This window comes from Zophobas morio, unplaced genomic scaffold, assembly GCF_036711695.1.
Source record: "Zophobas morio isolate AGI-343-1 ecotype UQ-CSIRO unplaced genomic scaffold, CSIRO_AGI_Zmor_V1 ptg000031l, whole genome shotgun sequence".
NCBI classification, from domain to species: domain Eukaryota; kingdom Metazoa; phylum Arthropoda; class Insecta; order Coleoptera; family Tenebrionidae; genus Zophobas; species Zophobas morio.
Genome location: NW_026972136.1, coordinates 3,307,357 through 3,322,369, shown reverse-complemented (window position 1 = coordinate 3,322,369; position 15,013 = coordinate 3,307,357). Strand labels below are relative to the sequence as shown.

Below are 15,013 nucleotides of genomic sequence, written 5' to 3'. Positions count from 1 at the left end.
GTTTTCTTCCGCACATCTAATTTTTCATTTTGCATATGTGATTTTTCATATCGTACATAGCATTTCTCACTTCGCACGTCTCATTTCGTACATCTCATTTCGCACATATCATTTTTCATTCCATACATTCCATTTTTCATTCCACACATTCCATTTTTCATTCCGCTCGTTTCATTTTTTATTTTTCACATCTGATTTTTCATTTTGCACATGTCGTTTTTCATTTCTCACATCTCATTTTCATTTCGCACTTCTCATTTGTGGTGATCCTGTAAAAATCCCTATCATACAAATATATTTTAAACTGAAATATTGAAATTTATTATTTATGTAAAAATGGTGGAGGCGCCGGGATAAAGAAAATTTTAAAAATATGTATTTATACATAACGAGAATTTTCAAATAATTTCCATAAGTAGCTCTAAATATTTGAAGAAATCATGCATTTCTCTAAAAACTTTATATTTGAACACAACCACAAAACAAGAACAAATTTGAACCAAGAGAGCGACCAGTTTTCAGACCATTTTGATTTTTTTTTGGAAAAAATAAGGACAGATTTATGGCATTCGAAAAATTTCTAGTCAGATGGACGGAATATTCAGAGCGAATTGACTAACTTTAGATTTTTCTTTTATAAAAATGGTGGATGCGCTAGGATAAATATTCATTAAACAAATGTTCTCAAGAATTTACAAAAAAGCTGTAGAAAGCAACAAATTTTAGCAGAAAAAATTTGTCAAAAAATAGTTTAAAATAAAAAATCACCTTCACTATGATTACAATATATCAAGCGTCTAAATAAAAAAGTCTGTGATTTTGTAATCTGTCTAACTGAAAATGATTTTAAGTGTGGGCGCATTCAATATTTCGTAATAAGTTATAAACTTGAAAAAAAGGAAAACATGTAAACAAAATTAATCGAAGAGTTGATTTGTTTGGAAACTGTTTGAAAAAAGTTCAGCATTTATGTAATCGCAAAATTGATATATTTTCACTGAGTTTCATCGAGTTCCATTTATCTTTGCAAACAAGATAAAAAAGTTTAATTTTTCTAAGCGCGAGGACATGTTTTTATTTTCCATATAACTTCATAATCATAACAATATTTTTCTTCATTTTAAGAAGATAAAAAGAAGACAAGGGCAGATTCATATTCTCGAAAAAATTTCGTGCCATACATATTTTCGAATTAAAACACTAAAATTAATTTTTGTGTAAAAATGGTGGAGGCGCCGGGATAGAAAATAATTTAAAAATATTTGTCAGTTTTAGGACCATTTTGATTTTCTTTTTCAGAACATTTCTGATCAGAACACATTTGATCAAGTTCAATTTTTTTTTAACTCTCCATCTCGTTTTTCCAGGATTACATTTACACTACTTGGCCGTATTTCACATCTTTGATTAAAATATACGACGTGATGGAAAATAAATCAACAAAACAACTATGTGTCCCGCTAAAAATACCCACTCGTGCGTGCTAAACAAACTACAAAAAATCAACCCATAATTTCAGCAAACTTCAAACAAAACGTACTTTTATTACGTTGTGCAGTGAAATAACGAACGCGTTTCCAGATGCATGAAACAGTTAGTAAAACAAAGCGTAAATAATTATATTACTACATGACAGACTGAAAAACTGATTTTAAACTTGAATTAAAACGTGGTGATGCATGCATACATCTGGTGTTACGTTTTTCGGTTTTATGGACAGTAAAACGTCATAATTTGTTTTACTATTTCACAGAATCGGTTTTTTATGGTTTGCTTTATGTGCGGAAAATGATGTTAGCGGCATTTTTATTTCTAAGCCCTGAAGGACCTATTTGGACTTGAGTTGTCGCCAACCATTATATTTAATCTTAAAATTCATCAATAACAAAGCCTACTGAATAATTTCCCCGGATTTTATGCAGATTTATGATTTTTGGAAGAAACACAATGCACGAGAAGCGTCAGATAGCCTCAGTTTTGAAACAGAAATCTCAGACCACGCCAGAGCTGTTTTATTATGGTTAATAATTAAATCATTCCATGATAACAGCTTTGAAACTCTTGAAGCGTTTGATTTACTTTAAGTTAAAGTTGTTAGAAATTGTTTACAGATATAACTATGCTTGAACTGTTTGCATCTACATACTTGAAAGGTTATTCTGAGTTAGGCGGTCCAAAAAATTGTTAAATTAATTAGAGCTGAAAGTATTAAATAACATCTAGAACTTCAGCTACATTGGATGTATTATTGATTGGTCTAGAATTACATAATATTGAATTTATTTCCCATGACTCCAGACCATAATAAAACCGGAATTAAATTTCCCAACAGTCAATCTAATTCTAACATATAGTTTTAGTCGGATAAATAATAGGTCTTGGTAACCAATAACTAGCCTCGTTCACATTAAGGATATAGGGGATATTTCACGTAAATTATTACTTTCAGGCATTCCACCCCTAGATAAGATCTTAATACCCCGACATTCTAATACCTCCTTATCGTTTCCTTTTCTTCAATTTAGTAACAAAACTTAACATAATTTCTTAATTCTACCACCGACCGACAACCGAAATTACTAATTGTCACGCATCCAATTATTTCCCAGTGGCGTGTCATCAAGACATTCACCCAATTACTGCGTAAAACACATCTATTCTAGTCCGTACGTTGTAACTAAATACGTATTGGCGATTCGGTAAATCCACCCGGATTAAAAACCGTACTGTTTGTCCCAGAAACACAGAAAGTCTCTCATATTTCGCAGATAATAATGTCGCCGTGCAAATGAAATAATAAACCAAGTCCCCGTTTCAAAGGAACGTCTCCAGGCAGAAGTATTAAAGCTCGGCATTATGAAGCTCGTTAAATGTAAAACAATCTAGTAACTATCAGGGGAAGTACGTCAGCCGTGAAAATAGATTGGAATCACCGATGTCTACAAACAAACGTAGAATTAATTCTATTAGTTTGCATAAAGTGAAAATTGCATTTTAAGCAGACGACGAGCTTTCCAATTTGCATCTTATTCGTTTCTCGTGGTGGATTGCGGTAGTGGAGGTAATCTAATAGTTGGCGGCTAGGAGGAGTTTTATGAGGAGGGGGATGTAAAGGGAATTTTTATTTTTTTTTTTCGGAGAATTCGTGCTTGAGGAAAATAAGCGGAACTGTCTAAGAACAGAGCTTTATTGTGACACTTTTAAGAAAACTGGATATTATTTTGTATCTGTGTACGAGTAGACTATAAATTCCACTCATTTCTATTTTTACACTGTCACACTGACGTAGCGATATTCTTGTCTGTTAAAATGATTACCTTGTTTACCTGTTCGGTTGCTCGGAACTTGATCGAAGGTGACTTCTTTACGGTTTGTGATTCTTATAATCGCATTAATCGTTGAAGCCGCAATTTATGAGGGCTCCAAAGTGACACTAAATGTTTTATTACATTTAAGGCAACTACACCTACATTACAAATAATAAAAAAAATTGTTCGTATGTTTAAATCCAGTTTTTTATGAAAAAAAATTAGATAATTTTAGTTACAGTGCAAGAAATGAAAAAATGTTAGAGAGATAATCTCCGAAACTATTTTTTGCATAGTAAATGCTATTTAAATTTTATAAAATGACATACTTCCAAAAATATGGCTTATGAGTCTGCCTTTTTTGCCATCTTAGGCATCGAGATTTTTTTAAATAATTTTTGATATAATCGTATCTCTCAAATTCTTTTAAAAACAGAACATCGGGAACCTCCAAGATTTTTTCTAATATATACTTAATTTCAAAAACAGACACCTTTGAAATCATTTAAATTCTTTCGAAAATAAAACACTAGAAGCCTCTGAGATTCTTGAATTTCTTTTTTTAAACTGAAACACCAGAAGGCTCATCAGATTTTTTAAAATTTGCTCAAAAATAAAATACTAGAGGCCCCTAAGATTCTTTGAATTCTTGAAAAAATAAAAAATTAGAGACCCCTGAGATTCTTAAAATCTTTTCAAAACTAAAGCACCAGAGCCCTCTGAGATTCTTTCATAAATAAAACATCAAAAGCTCCCGAGATTCCTTCTTTTTTTCAAAAATAAATTATCAAAAACTAAACAGCAAGCGACCTCGTCATTTTTCAGTTATTTTAACAATGTAATACTAAGGGACTCTTTTTAAAGTTTGTTCAAATATAAAACACTTAGACGCCCATAAGATTCCTAAATTTCTTTTTTTAAACTGAACTGCCAAAGGTTCCGCGAGATTTTTTAAATTCTTTCAAAAATAAAACACCAGGGACCTCGGAGATTCTTAAATTCTTCAAAAAATAGAACACCTAGACCTCTGAGATTCTTGTATTTCTTTTGTTAAATTGAAACACCAAATATAAATGATATTCTTTAAATTCTTTCAAAAATAAAATACCAGGGACTGCTGAGCTTTTTAAAACTCTTTCAAAAATAAAGCACCAGAGGCCTTTGAAATTCTCAAATTCTCTTTAAAATAGAACACCAAGGGTCTGAGATTCTTTAAAACTTATTCAAAAATAAAGCACTACAGACTCCTGAGATTCTTGAATTTCTTTTTTTTTAATTGAAACACCAAATCTCCTACTAGATTCTTTAAATTCTTTAAAAAATAAGACACCAAGGCCTATTGAAGTACTTAGAATTCTTTCAAAAATAAAGTATCAGAGGCCTCTAGGATTCGTAAATTCTTTTAAAAATAGAACAACAAGGGCCTCTGAGATTCTTTAAAACTGATTCAACAATAAAACACTAGAAGCGCCTTCTTGAATTTGTTTTTGTAAATTGAAACACCAAATCTCCCACGAGATTCTTGAAATTCTTTGAAAAATAAAGTATTTGAGGCCTCCGAGATTCTTAAATTCTTTTAAAAGTAGAACACCAATGGTTCCGAGATTCTAGAATATTCGTGCAAAAATAAAACACTTAAGGCTCTTGAGATTCTTGAATTTCTTTTTTATAAGTTGAAACACCAAAGATCATGCGAGATTCTTTAAATTCTTCCAAAAATAAATCGCCAGGGACCCCTAAAATTCTTGAAATTTTTTCAAACATAAACACGGATCCTTGAGCTTTTTGAAATTCTTTCAAAAATCAAGCACCAGAAGCCTTTGAGATTCTCAATTTTTTTTTAAAATAGAATTCCAAAGGCCTCCGAAAAACTTTAAAAGTTATTCGAAAATAAAACACTAGAAGTTCCTGAGATCATTGAATTTCTTTATGTAAATTGAAACACCAAATCTTCCACGAGATTGTTTAAATTCTTTCGAAAATAAAGCCTCTGAGCGTCTTTTTTTTTAATAGAACATCAAGGATCCCGCGAGATTCTTTAAATTCTTTCAAAAATAAGACACTAGGGACTCCTGACATTCTCGAAATTCCTTCAAAAATAAAGCCCTAGAGCCCTTTAAATTCTTTTAAAAATAGAACAGCACGGGCTTCTGAGATTTTTTAAAATTTGTTCAAAATTTAAACATTTCATGTCCCTGAGATTCTAGAATTTCTTTTTTAAATTGAAACCCAATAGGTCCCGCGAGATTCTTTAAATTCTTTCAAAAATAACACATCAGGTACCCCTGAGATTCTTATAATATTTTCAAAATTGAAGCACCAGAGACCTCTGAGATTCTTTTAAAAGTATAACACCAAAATCCTCTTAGATTCTTGAATTTTTTCTTTAAAATGAAACATCAAAGTTCTCGCGAGATTCTTTAAACTCTTTCAAAGTAAACATAGATGCATAAGCTTTTTGAAATTCTTTCAACAATGAATCGCTCGAAACCTTTGACATTCTTAAATACTTTTCAAAATAGAACACCAAGGGCTTCTGAAGTTTTCAAAATTTGTTCACAAAATAAACACAAGAGGCCCCTGATATTCTTAAATTCTTTTAAAAATAGGATACCAAGGGTTTCTGAGATTCTTTAAAGTCCGTTCAAAAATAAAATACTTGAGACTCCTGAGTATCTTGAATTTTTTTTATGAATTGAAACGCCAAATATCCCGCCAGATTCTTTAAATTCTTTCAAAGTAAAGCATCAGAGGCCTTTGGGAATTTTAAATCCTTTTAAAAATAGAACAGCAAGGGCCTCTGAGATTCATTAAAATTTGTTCAAAAGTAAAACGTTTCAAGTCCCTGAGATTCTATATTTTTTTTAAATTGAAACACCATAGGTCCCACGATATTCTTTAAATTCTTTCAAAAAAGAACACCAGGGACCTCTGAGATTCTTAAATTCTTTTAGGAATAGTACACCAAGGGCCTCTAAGATTCTTCAAAACTTATTCGAAAATAAAACACTAGAGGCTCCTAAGATTGTTGAATTTCTTTTTGTAAATTGAAACATCAAATCTCGCACGAGATTGTTTAAATTCTTTCGATAATAAAATACCCAGGCGCACTGAAATTCTAGAAATTATTTCAAAAATCCTCTGAGATTTTTAAATTCTTTTAAAAATAGAACACCAAGGATCTCCGAACTTCTTTAAAATTAAAAAAAAAATAAAACTCTTGAGGCTTCTGAGATTCTTGAATTTTTTGTGAATTGAGACACCAAAGATACCGCGAGATTCTTTAAATTCTTCCAAAAATCAAACATCAGGGACTCCTGAGACTCTTGAAATTTTTTCAAAAATAAAGCACCAGAGACCTTTGTGATTCTTAAATTCTTTTAGAAATAGAACATCAAGGGCCTTTGAGATTCTTTAAAACTTATTCGAAAATAAAACACTACAAGCTCCTGAGATTGTTGAATTTCTTTTTGTAAATTGAAACACCAAACCTCCCACGAGATTCTTTAAATTCTTTCAAAAATAAGACACCAAGACCCTCTGATGTTCTTGAAATTTCTTCAAAAATAAAGCACAAGCTGCCTCTAAGATTCTTAAATTCTTTTAAAAATAGAACACTATGGGTTCCTGAGCTTCTTTAAAATTTGTTTTAAAATAAAACACTTGAGGCTCTTGAGATTCTTGATTTTTTTATGAATTGAAACACCAAAGATCTCGCGAGATTCTTTAAATTCTTTCAAAGATAAAACACCAGGGACTCTTGAGATTCTTGAAATTTTTTAAAAATAAAGCACCGGAGGCCTTTTTGATTCTTAAATTCTTTGAAAAATAGAACACCATGGACCTCTGAGATTCTTTAAAATTTATTCGAAAATAAAACACTTGAGACGCCATCTGAGAATCTTGAATTTTTTTAATAAATTAAAACACCAAAGATCCCTCGAAATTCTTTAAATTCTTTCAAAATAAAGCATTAGAGGCTTTTGAGATACTTACATTCTTTTAAAAATAGAACAGCCTCTGAGATTCTTTAAATTTTTTTCAAAAATAAAACGTTTCAGGTCTCTGAGATTCTAGTTTTTTTTTATTGAAACACCATAGTCGCACAATGTTCTTTAAATTCTTTCAAAAAAGAACTCCAGGGACCTCTGAGATTCTATAAAATTTCTTCTAACATAAAACTCTTCAGGTTCGTGAGATTCTTGGAATTGTTTTTTTTAAATTGCAGCATCAAAAACCTCGCGATATTCTTCAAATTCTTTCAAAAATATAAGTCTGGACACTCCTGAGATTTTTGAATCCTTTCAAAAATGAAACACCAGAGGCCTCTGATTCTTAAGTACTTTTAAAAATAAAAATCCAACGGTCTCTGAGATTCTTTAAAATTTGCTAAAAAATAAAACACTGGATTTTCGTGAGATTCTTAAATTTCTCTTTTTAAACTGAACCACCAACGACCGTGCGAGATTCTCTCAATTCTTTCAGAAATAAAACACCAGGGATCTCGGAAATTCTTGAAATTCTTTCAAAAATAAAGCATCAAAGGCGCTAAGATTCTTCATTTCTTTTAAAAATAGAACACCAAGGTCATCTGAAATTCCTTATATTCTTTCAAAAATTATGGACAAGAAGTCTGATATTCTTAAATTCTTTTAAAAATAGAACACCAGGACCTTCGAGATTCTTTAAAATTTCTTCAGAAATAAATCACTTGAAGCCCATCAGATTCTTGAATTTCCTTTTTTTAATTGAAACACCAAAGGTCCCATGAGATACTTTAAATTCTTTAAAAAATAACACCAAAGGCCTTTGAGATTATTAAATTCTTTTAAAGATAAAACACTAAGGGCCTCTGAGATTCTTGAATTTCGTTTTTTTAATTGAAATACCAAGTCCAACGAGATCTTTAATTTTTTTTGAAAAATAAAACACCCGGGGGTCTTCCGATCCTAAATATTTTCAAAACAAAACCCTGGGCGACTCTAAGCCTCTTTAAAATTCTTTAAAAAATGAAACAACAATGGGTTCCGAAATTGATAACTTCTACTAAAAGTAGAACAGCCTGAGATTATTTGAGATTTTTCACAAATTAAACACCAGAGGCCCGTGAGATTCTTAAATTCTTTTAAAACTGAAACACTAAAGATCTCCTAAGATTCTTTAAATTCTTTAAAAAATGAAACAAAATCATAAACATTAGTAATCAGGTAATCAGTCGGTATTTCTAAATGACAAGTGCTAATCTACCAAAATTTTAGGCTAATGTTATCAAATTTTTATAAGGGATTTACACATACATTTTGATTAGCGATTTACCATGTTTATGTTGGCCTCAAAGTGTGTACAAAATTTCAGAGGAATCCGATATGTAGTTTCTAAGTTATATTTTAAAATTTTGTTGTAGGTATTTTTTTTTTTATTGTAAATGTCAAGTGCAATAAATAAGGGTAGATTATTAATCAAAAGCATAAAAACATATTATTTTGTAAAATTTATATTCATTTTACTTAACAAAATTTTGATTATAATAAGTAATATATACTTGAAATTTTACATCAATCAGTCCAGTAGTTTATCAGTTATTTTTTCACTAAATCATCAACATCATCATTTTTTTATTGATTGCCTAGGATTTAATACAGTCATTAATCTGTTCTTATTTTAAAATAAGTATGTTTATTTAAAGAACAATAACATTGCTTAAAATAGTTCAAAATTCGATCATCTCTCTTAGTTCTGATTGTGTGCTAATTTTGTAATTTTGCTCAAATATAAATATATTCATAAAAATACACAATTTCTTTAACAATTTATGACTTCTAATAATGTTTTTTTGGACATTTTTCACAAAGCTAGTTTGTAAATTATTTTTAAGCCCGGCGCATCCACCATTTTTACAAAAATGTTTCAATTGAATTTCGATCGGCAAATGTTTCTATCTGATATCCTTACTTGGAGAAAAAAAACTTGCTCGTAATAGTTGTATCGTCGGGAGTGTGTTATTTTGTAATTTTGTTAAATATAAAAATAAATAACTGACAAGAAAGCTTCAGAGCTGCTTTATTCCACGAGAAATTAAGTATCGGCAAAGAGCAATTAATTTTTCCTTCTCCCTCCGGAATAATTAAAGCGGCGAGATTAGACGAGATTATCCGGACTTAAGCCGGATCTGGCAATTTGCCGCCGCAGACCCTGACCTCGACCAACACCGCCCGCTTTCCTCCTCGTCGAATTCCTCGCGCTTTTTCAAATTACGCATTCACGCTCCTATCGAAAGACCGACGAGCCATCAAAAGCTCTCAATAAATTATGAAATATGTAAAAGTCGCCTTAAAAATTCATCCCCTCAAATGTAACACACGAACCTTACACTCGCAAATAAACAGAATCCGCTTTCACGCCAAGATTAAAATCATTTCCGAGCAAATAAGGTACATTTTAGTTATAATATTCGAGTTTACCTGACAGCGCTGTAATTAATTATTTCGACAATTTCCAAGTTTGGAGTTTCGCAATGAAATGCTCTCCCGCTTTCCGGTTATAAAGTAAACATACGATCCGTGTTTGGGGGTTAATTGTGTGCGGAAATAATTGATAAAAAAATTTGTTCGTTCGTAATTATTTTTTCTTTGTTGCAGGTCTTAGGATACGAATAGCCAATTTATTTTTTAAACTGCTCACATGTATTCTGTACATAATTCGAGTTATCACGGACCTCGATCCCACGTATGCGGCGTGGTAAGTACTTTTACTTTCTTTCTAGTTTTTTTCATTGTTGTCTATCTCTGGTATCAATGACGTGGATCGATGGAAGCCTTGATCTAAAAATAATCACAAACACCCTCACATTTTACGCTGTTCTACAAATAGGAGTTGTGGTTCATTTATGGGGTTCTGTTCAATTCTCAACAAGTTTTCTCTAAGTTGAGGTATTACGTATTTATGAAGATTCGATGAGTGACACGTGAGGAAAAATATTGGGGCAAGGTTAGACCGAGTTCTCTGGGGGAATATTTGCTTTACATCCCTTACAATGCGCGAAACGTGGCTGGGTTTCGATACGACAATCGAAGTGGATATGTTTTGTTTCGAAAGTTATATCTGGAGGTTTGAGTTGTGTTTGAACAGGAGAACGTGTTTCAGCTGTAGATGACACTTTACTCGTAACAAATGTGAGAATTCTGTAAGAATATTGCAAGTGGCAAATTTTTTTGGGTCACAGTTGGTCTAACATTATGGGTATATATCAAGTCTAGACAAACAAATTTAAAATGTCATGAACCCAGCTCGAACAATATTAAACACCGTAAAGTAACATTATCTACACCAAACTTTAGTCATTTCCGAATTGCGAATATTAGCTATATTGCATTGATTGTGCTGTAGAGGTGGAGGAAGTTCGGTGCTAATAACGTTTCAGATTGTCTAACTTTGTAGACACCAGGAGTTTCCATTTTCCCGGAAGTTAATTTATTATAATGACGTCATTAATTTTTAAGGAAACAATGCATCTGTCGCAGTCTTTTTCCTTTTTCACTGTTTGTGAGGTTAATTCATTATTAAAATTTTGAAAACTTCATAAAATTTTGTTTTACTGTGGATTATGAATCCGCCTTAATTTATGACGTGTCGGTCGTGCTGGCTCAGTTGCTTCAAGAATTCTCCTACTAAATCGAAGGTCGCAGGTTCGATCTCGTTCGAGTTCGATTTCCTCTTGCACCATTTTTACTCCAATTGGTATCGTTTTATGCTTTATAAGCTTATTTTTCATTTTTGTTTAAATATTTTATGACTAAATACTCAAATATTGTTGTCGTATTAATGAAATGATATTTTGTTTTGCATAGTGTTTATAAAAAAATCTAAAACATGTTTTATTCTTTCTCCCGATATGATACCATGTCTTTTTAAAAGTGAAAAATTGCTGAAATTACCAACTTTGCATAGAGAAAGTACTTAACAAAAAAGAAGTAAAAAAGGGGGATTTTGTTAGCTATTACGACGTCTAGAGTAAAGATAGGCACAGATTCGTGATTTTAAGAGAATTTCCGATATGATAGAGGTCTTTCTAGACCGATACAAGAGAATTTAGTATGATATAGAAGGATATAGATGGATATACAAAAGCGTAGAAGGATATAGATCAAGATAGAAGAATATGGAAGGATATAGAAAGATATTGACGGAGACAGAAGGATATAAACCGAGATAGAGGAATCTAGAAGGGTAAAGACGGATATAGAAACATATAGATGAATATAGAAGGACATAGAAAGATATATATAAATATAGAAACATATTGACGGATATCGAAAGATATAGATGAATTTAGAAGGATGTAAATGGATATAGACTCGAAATTTTGAAAATCCCAATACTGAAACATCAAAAATTAAAAAATCGAAAATCGAAAAATTCAAGAACTGGAAAACTAAAATATCGAAATATTGAAAAGTCGGGAAATCTAATAAACGGAAATTTAAAAATTAATTAATTACTCGAGAAGTTGAGAAATCCAAAAATTGAAAATTTAGAAAAGTCATAAATTGAAGAATTAAAAATCGTAAAACTGAAACACCGAAAAATGACAAAATCGGGAAATCGAAAATTTGAAGAATCAAGAAATTGAAGAATGAGAAAATTTAAAAATTCTAACACTGAAATTTCGAAACATTGAAAATCGAGAAATTGAATAATTGAAAAGTCGAAATATTGAAATCCATAAGAAAGGATGTAGAAGAATATGGACGGATATAGGAAGATATTGACGGAGATAGAAGTATATAAACCGAGATAGAAAAATCTAGAAGGGTAAAGACGGATATAGAAACATATAGATGAATATAGAACGATATAAAAATATAGAAAAATATAGAAGCATATTGACGGATATCGAACGATATAGATGAATTTAGAAGGATGTAGATTGATATAGACTCGAAATTTTGAAAAATCCCAAAACTGGACCAACAAAAATTAAAAAATCAAAAATCGAAGAATTGAAGAACTGGAAAACTAAAATATCGAAATATTGAAAAGTCGGGAAATCTAGGAAAGGGAAATTTAAAAATTAATTAATTACCCGAGAAGTTGAGAAATCCAAAAATTGAAAATTTAGAAAAGTCATAAATTGAAGAATTTAAAAATCGTAAAACTGAAACACCGAAAAATGACAAAATCGGGAAATCGTAAATTTGAAGAATCAAGGAATTGAAGAATGAAAAAATTTAAAAATTCTAACACTGAAATTTCGAAAAATTGAAAATCGAGAAATTGAACAATCGTGAAGTCGAAATATTGAAGTCGATAAGAAACGATGTAGAAGAATATGGACGTATATAGAAAGATATTGACGGAGATAGAAATATATAAACCGAGATAGAAGAATCTAGAATGGTAAAGACGGATATAGAAACATATAGATGAATATAGAAGGATATAGAAAGATATAGAAAAATATAGAAACATATTGACGGATATCGAAAGATATAGATGAATTTAGAAGGATGTAAATGGATATAGACTCGAAATTTTGAAAAATCCCAAAACTGGATCATCAAAAATTAAAAAATCGAAAATCGAAGAATTGAAGAACTGGAAAACTAAAATATCGAAATATTGAAAAGTCGGGAAATCTAGGAAAGGGAAATTAAAAAATTAATTAATTACTGGAGACGTTGAGAAATCCAAAAATTGAAGATTTAGAAAAGTCATAAATTGAAGAATTTAAAAATCGTTAAACTGAAACATCGAAAAATAACAAAATCGGGAAATCGAAAATTTGAAGAATCAAGAAATTGAAGAATGAAAAAATTTAAAAATTCTAACACTGAAATTTCGAAAAATTGTAAATCGAGAAATTGAAAAATCGTGAAGTCGAAATATTGAAGTCGATTAGAAAGGATGTAGAAGAATATAGAAAGATATTGACGGAGATAGAAGGATATAAACGGACACAGAAGAGATCTAGAAGGATAAAGAAGGTTATAAATGAATATCGAAGGATATAGACGGATATAGTAAGGCATAGAAAGATATTGACGGATATCAAAAGTTTTAGAAAGATGTAGACGAATTTATAAGGGCGGCAGAATTGTACATGTACCATATAGTATAGAAAGATATAGAAGGATTTAGATGGAGACAGAAGGATACAGATTGAAAAGGATATAGAATGGTTCAGGTGGATTTTGATGGATATAGACGGATAGAGAAAGATATAGAAGCACAGGTTTATGACCCTCTGAAAAAATATATAGAGATATAGGCGATGTATGTAGAAGGGCGTAGATAAAGGTGGAAGAATATAGACCGAAATGGAAGGATGTGAACGGATATAGAAGGATACAGAAGAACAAAGAAATATATAAATGAATTTAGAAGCATATATAATGTTACACATGGATATACAAGGATATAGAAGGTCAGATTTGTCACCATCTAGAAAAATATAGAAAGTTATAGTAGGATATAGATAGATGCATATAGAAGGATGTAGACGAATCTGGAAGGATATAGACAGAAATAGGATGACATAGGACGATGTAGATCAATATAGACGGAAGTGGAGATATATAGTAGGATATAGATGTATATAGCCAGACATAGAAGGATATGGACGGGTATAGGCGGATATAGAAAGATAGAAATGGATTTAGAAGGATATAGAATGGTACAAACGGATTTTGATAAATATAGACGGATATAGAAAGACACACAGATTTGTAATTCTCAGAAAAAATATAGAAAGTATAGTCGTATATAGAAGGATATAGACAAAGGTGGGGGATATACACCCTAATAAAAGAAAAATATAGATGGATATAGACGGAAGTGATAAGATATAATATTATATAGACGTATATAGACAGATACTGAAGGATATTAACGGATGTAGGCCGATATAGAAAGATATAGACCAATATAGTAAGATATAGACGGATATAAACCGATATAAATGAAGGACATGGATTGGTACAGAAGGATATAGACGGATATAGAAAGATTAGAAGAATATAGATTGATATGTAAGGATACAGAAGAATAGAGAAAGGTACAGAAGAATATTAAAAGATATAAATAGATCTAGAAGGATATAGAATGGTACAGACGGATTTTGATGGATATCGATTGATATAAAAAGATATAGAATTACAGATTTGTTATCCTCTAAAAATATAGAAAGATATAGTCGAATATAAAAGGATATAGATGTATATAGAAGGATGTAGACGAATGTGGAAAAACATAGACTGAAACAGAATGATAGAGGAAGATATAGATCGATATAAATGTATATAGACAGACATAGAAGGACATGACCGGATGAAGGCAGGTATAGAAAGATACAAATGGATTTAGAAGAATATAGACTGGTACAAACGGATTTTGTTGGATTCAGATGGATATAGAAAGATTTAAACGGATTCAGAAGGATACGGAATGGTACAGACGGATCTAGAAACATATAGAAGCACAGATTTGTAATTCTCTGAAAAAATATAGAAAGTATAGCCGTATATAGAAAGATGTAGACAAATGTAAAAGAATATAGACAGAAATAGAAGGAGGTGAACGGATATAGAAGGATATAGACCAATCTAGTAAGATATAGACGCATATAGAAAGACATAGGCGGATCTAGAAGGACATAGAATGGTACAGAAGAATATAGACGGATACAGAAAAATATAAGAGGATATAGA

At 31.0% G+C, this 15,013-nt stretch overlaps 1 protein-coding gene across 1 annotated transcript in view; it reads left to right on the top strand.

The window, feature by feature from the left end:
• Positions 1–15,013, top strand: part of LOC135139545 (potassium channel subfamily T member 1) — a 238,221-nt gene that overhangs the window by 70,364 nt on the left and 152,844 nt on the right. The window contains exon 4 of the mRNA XM_064069828.1: positions 9,947–10,046. Within this exon, the coding sequence (XP_063925898.1) occupies positions 9,947–10,046 (100 nt within the window). The remainder of the gene's footprint in view (positions 1–9,946; positions 10,047–15,013) is intronic.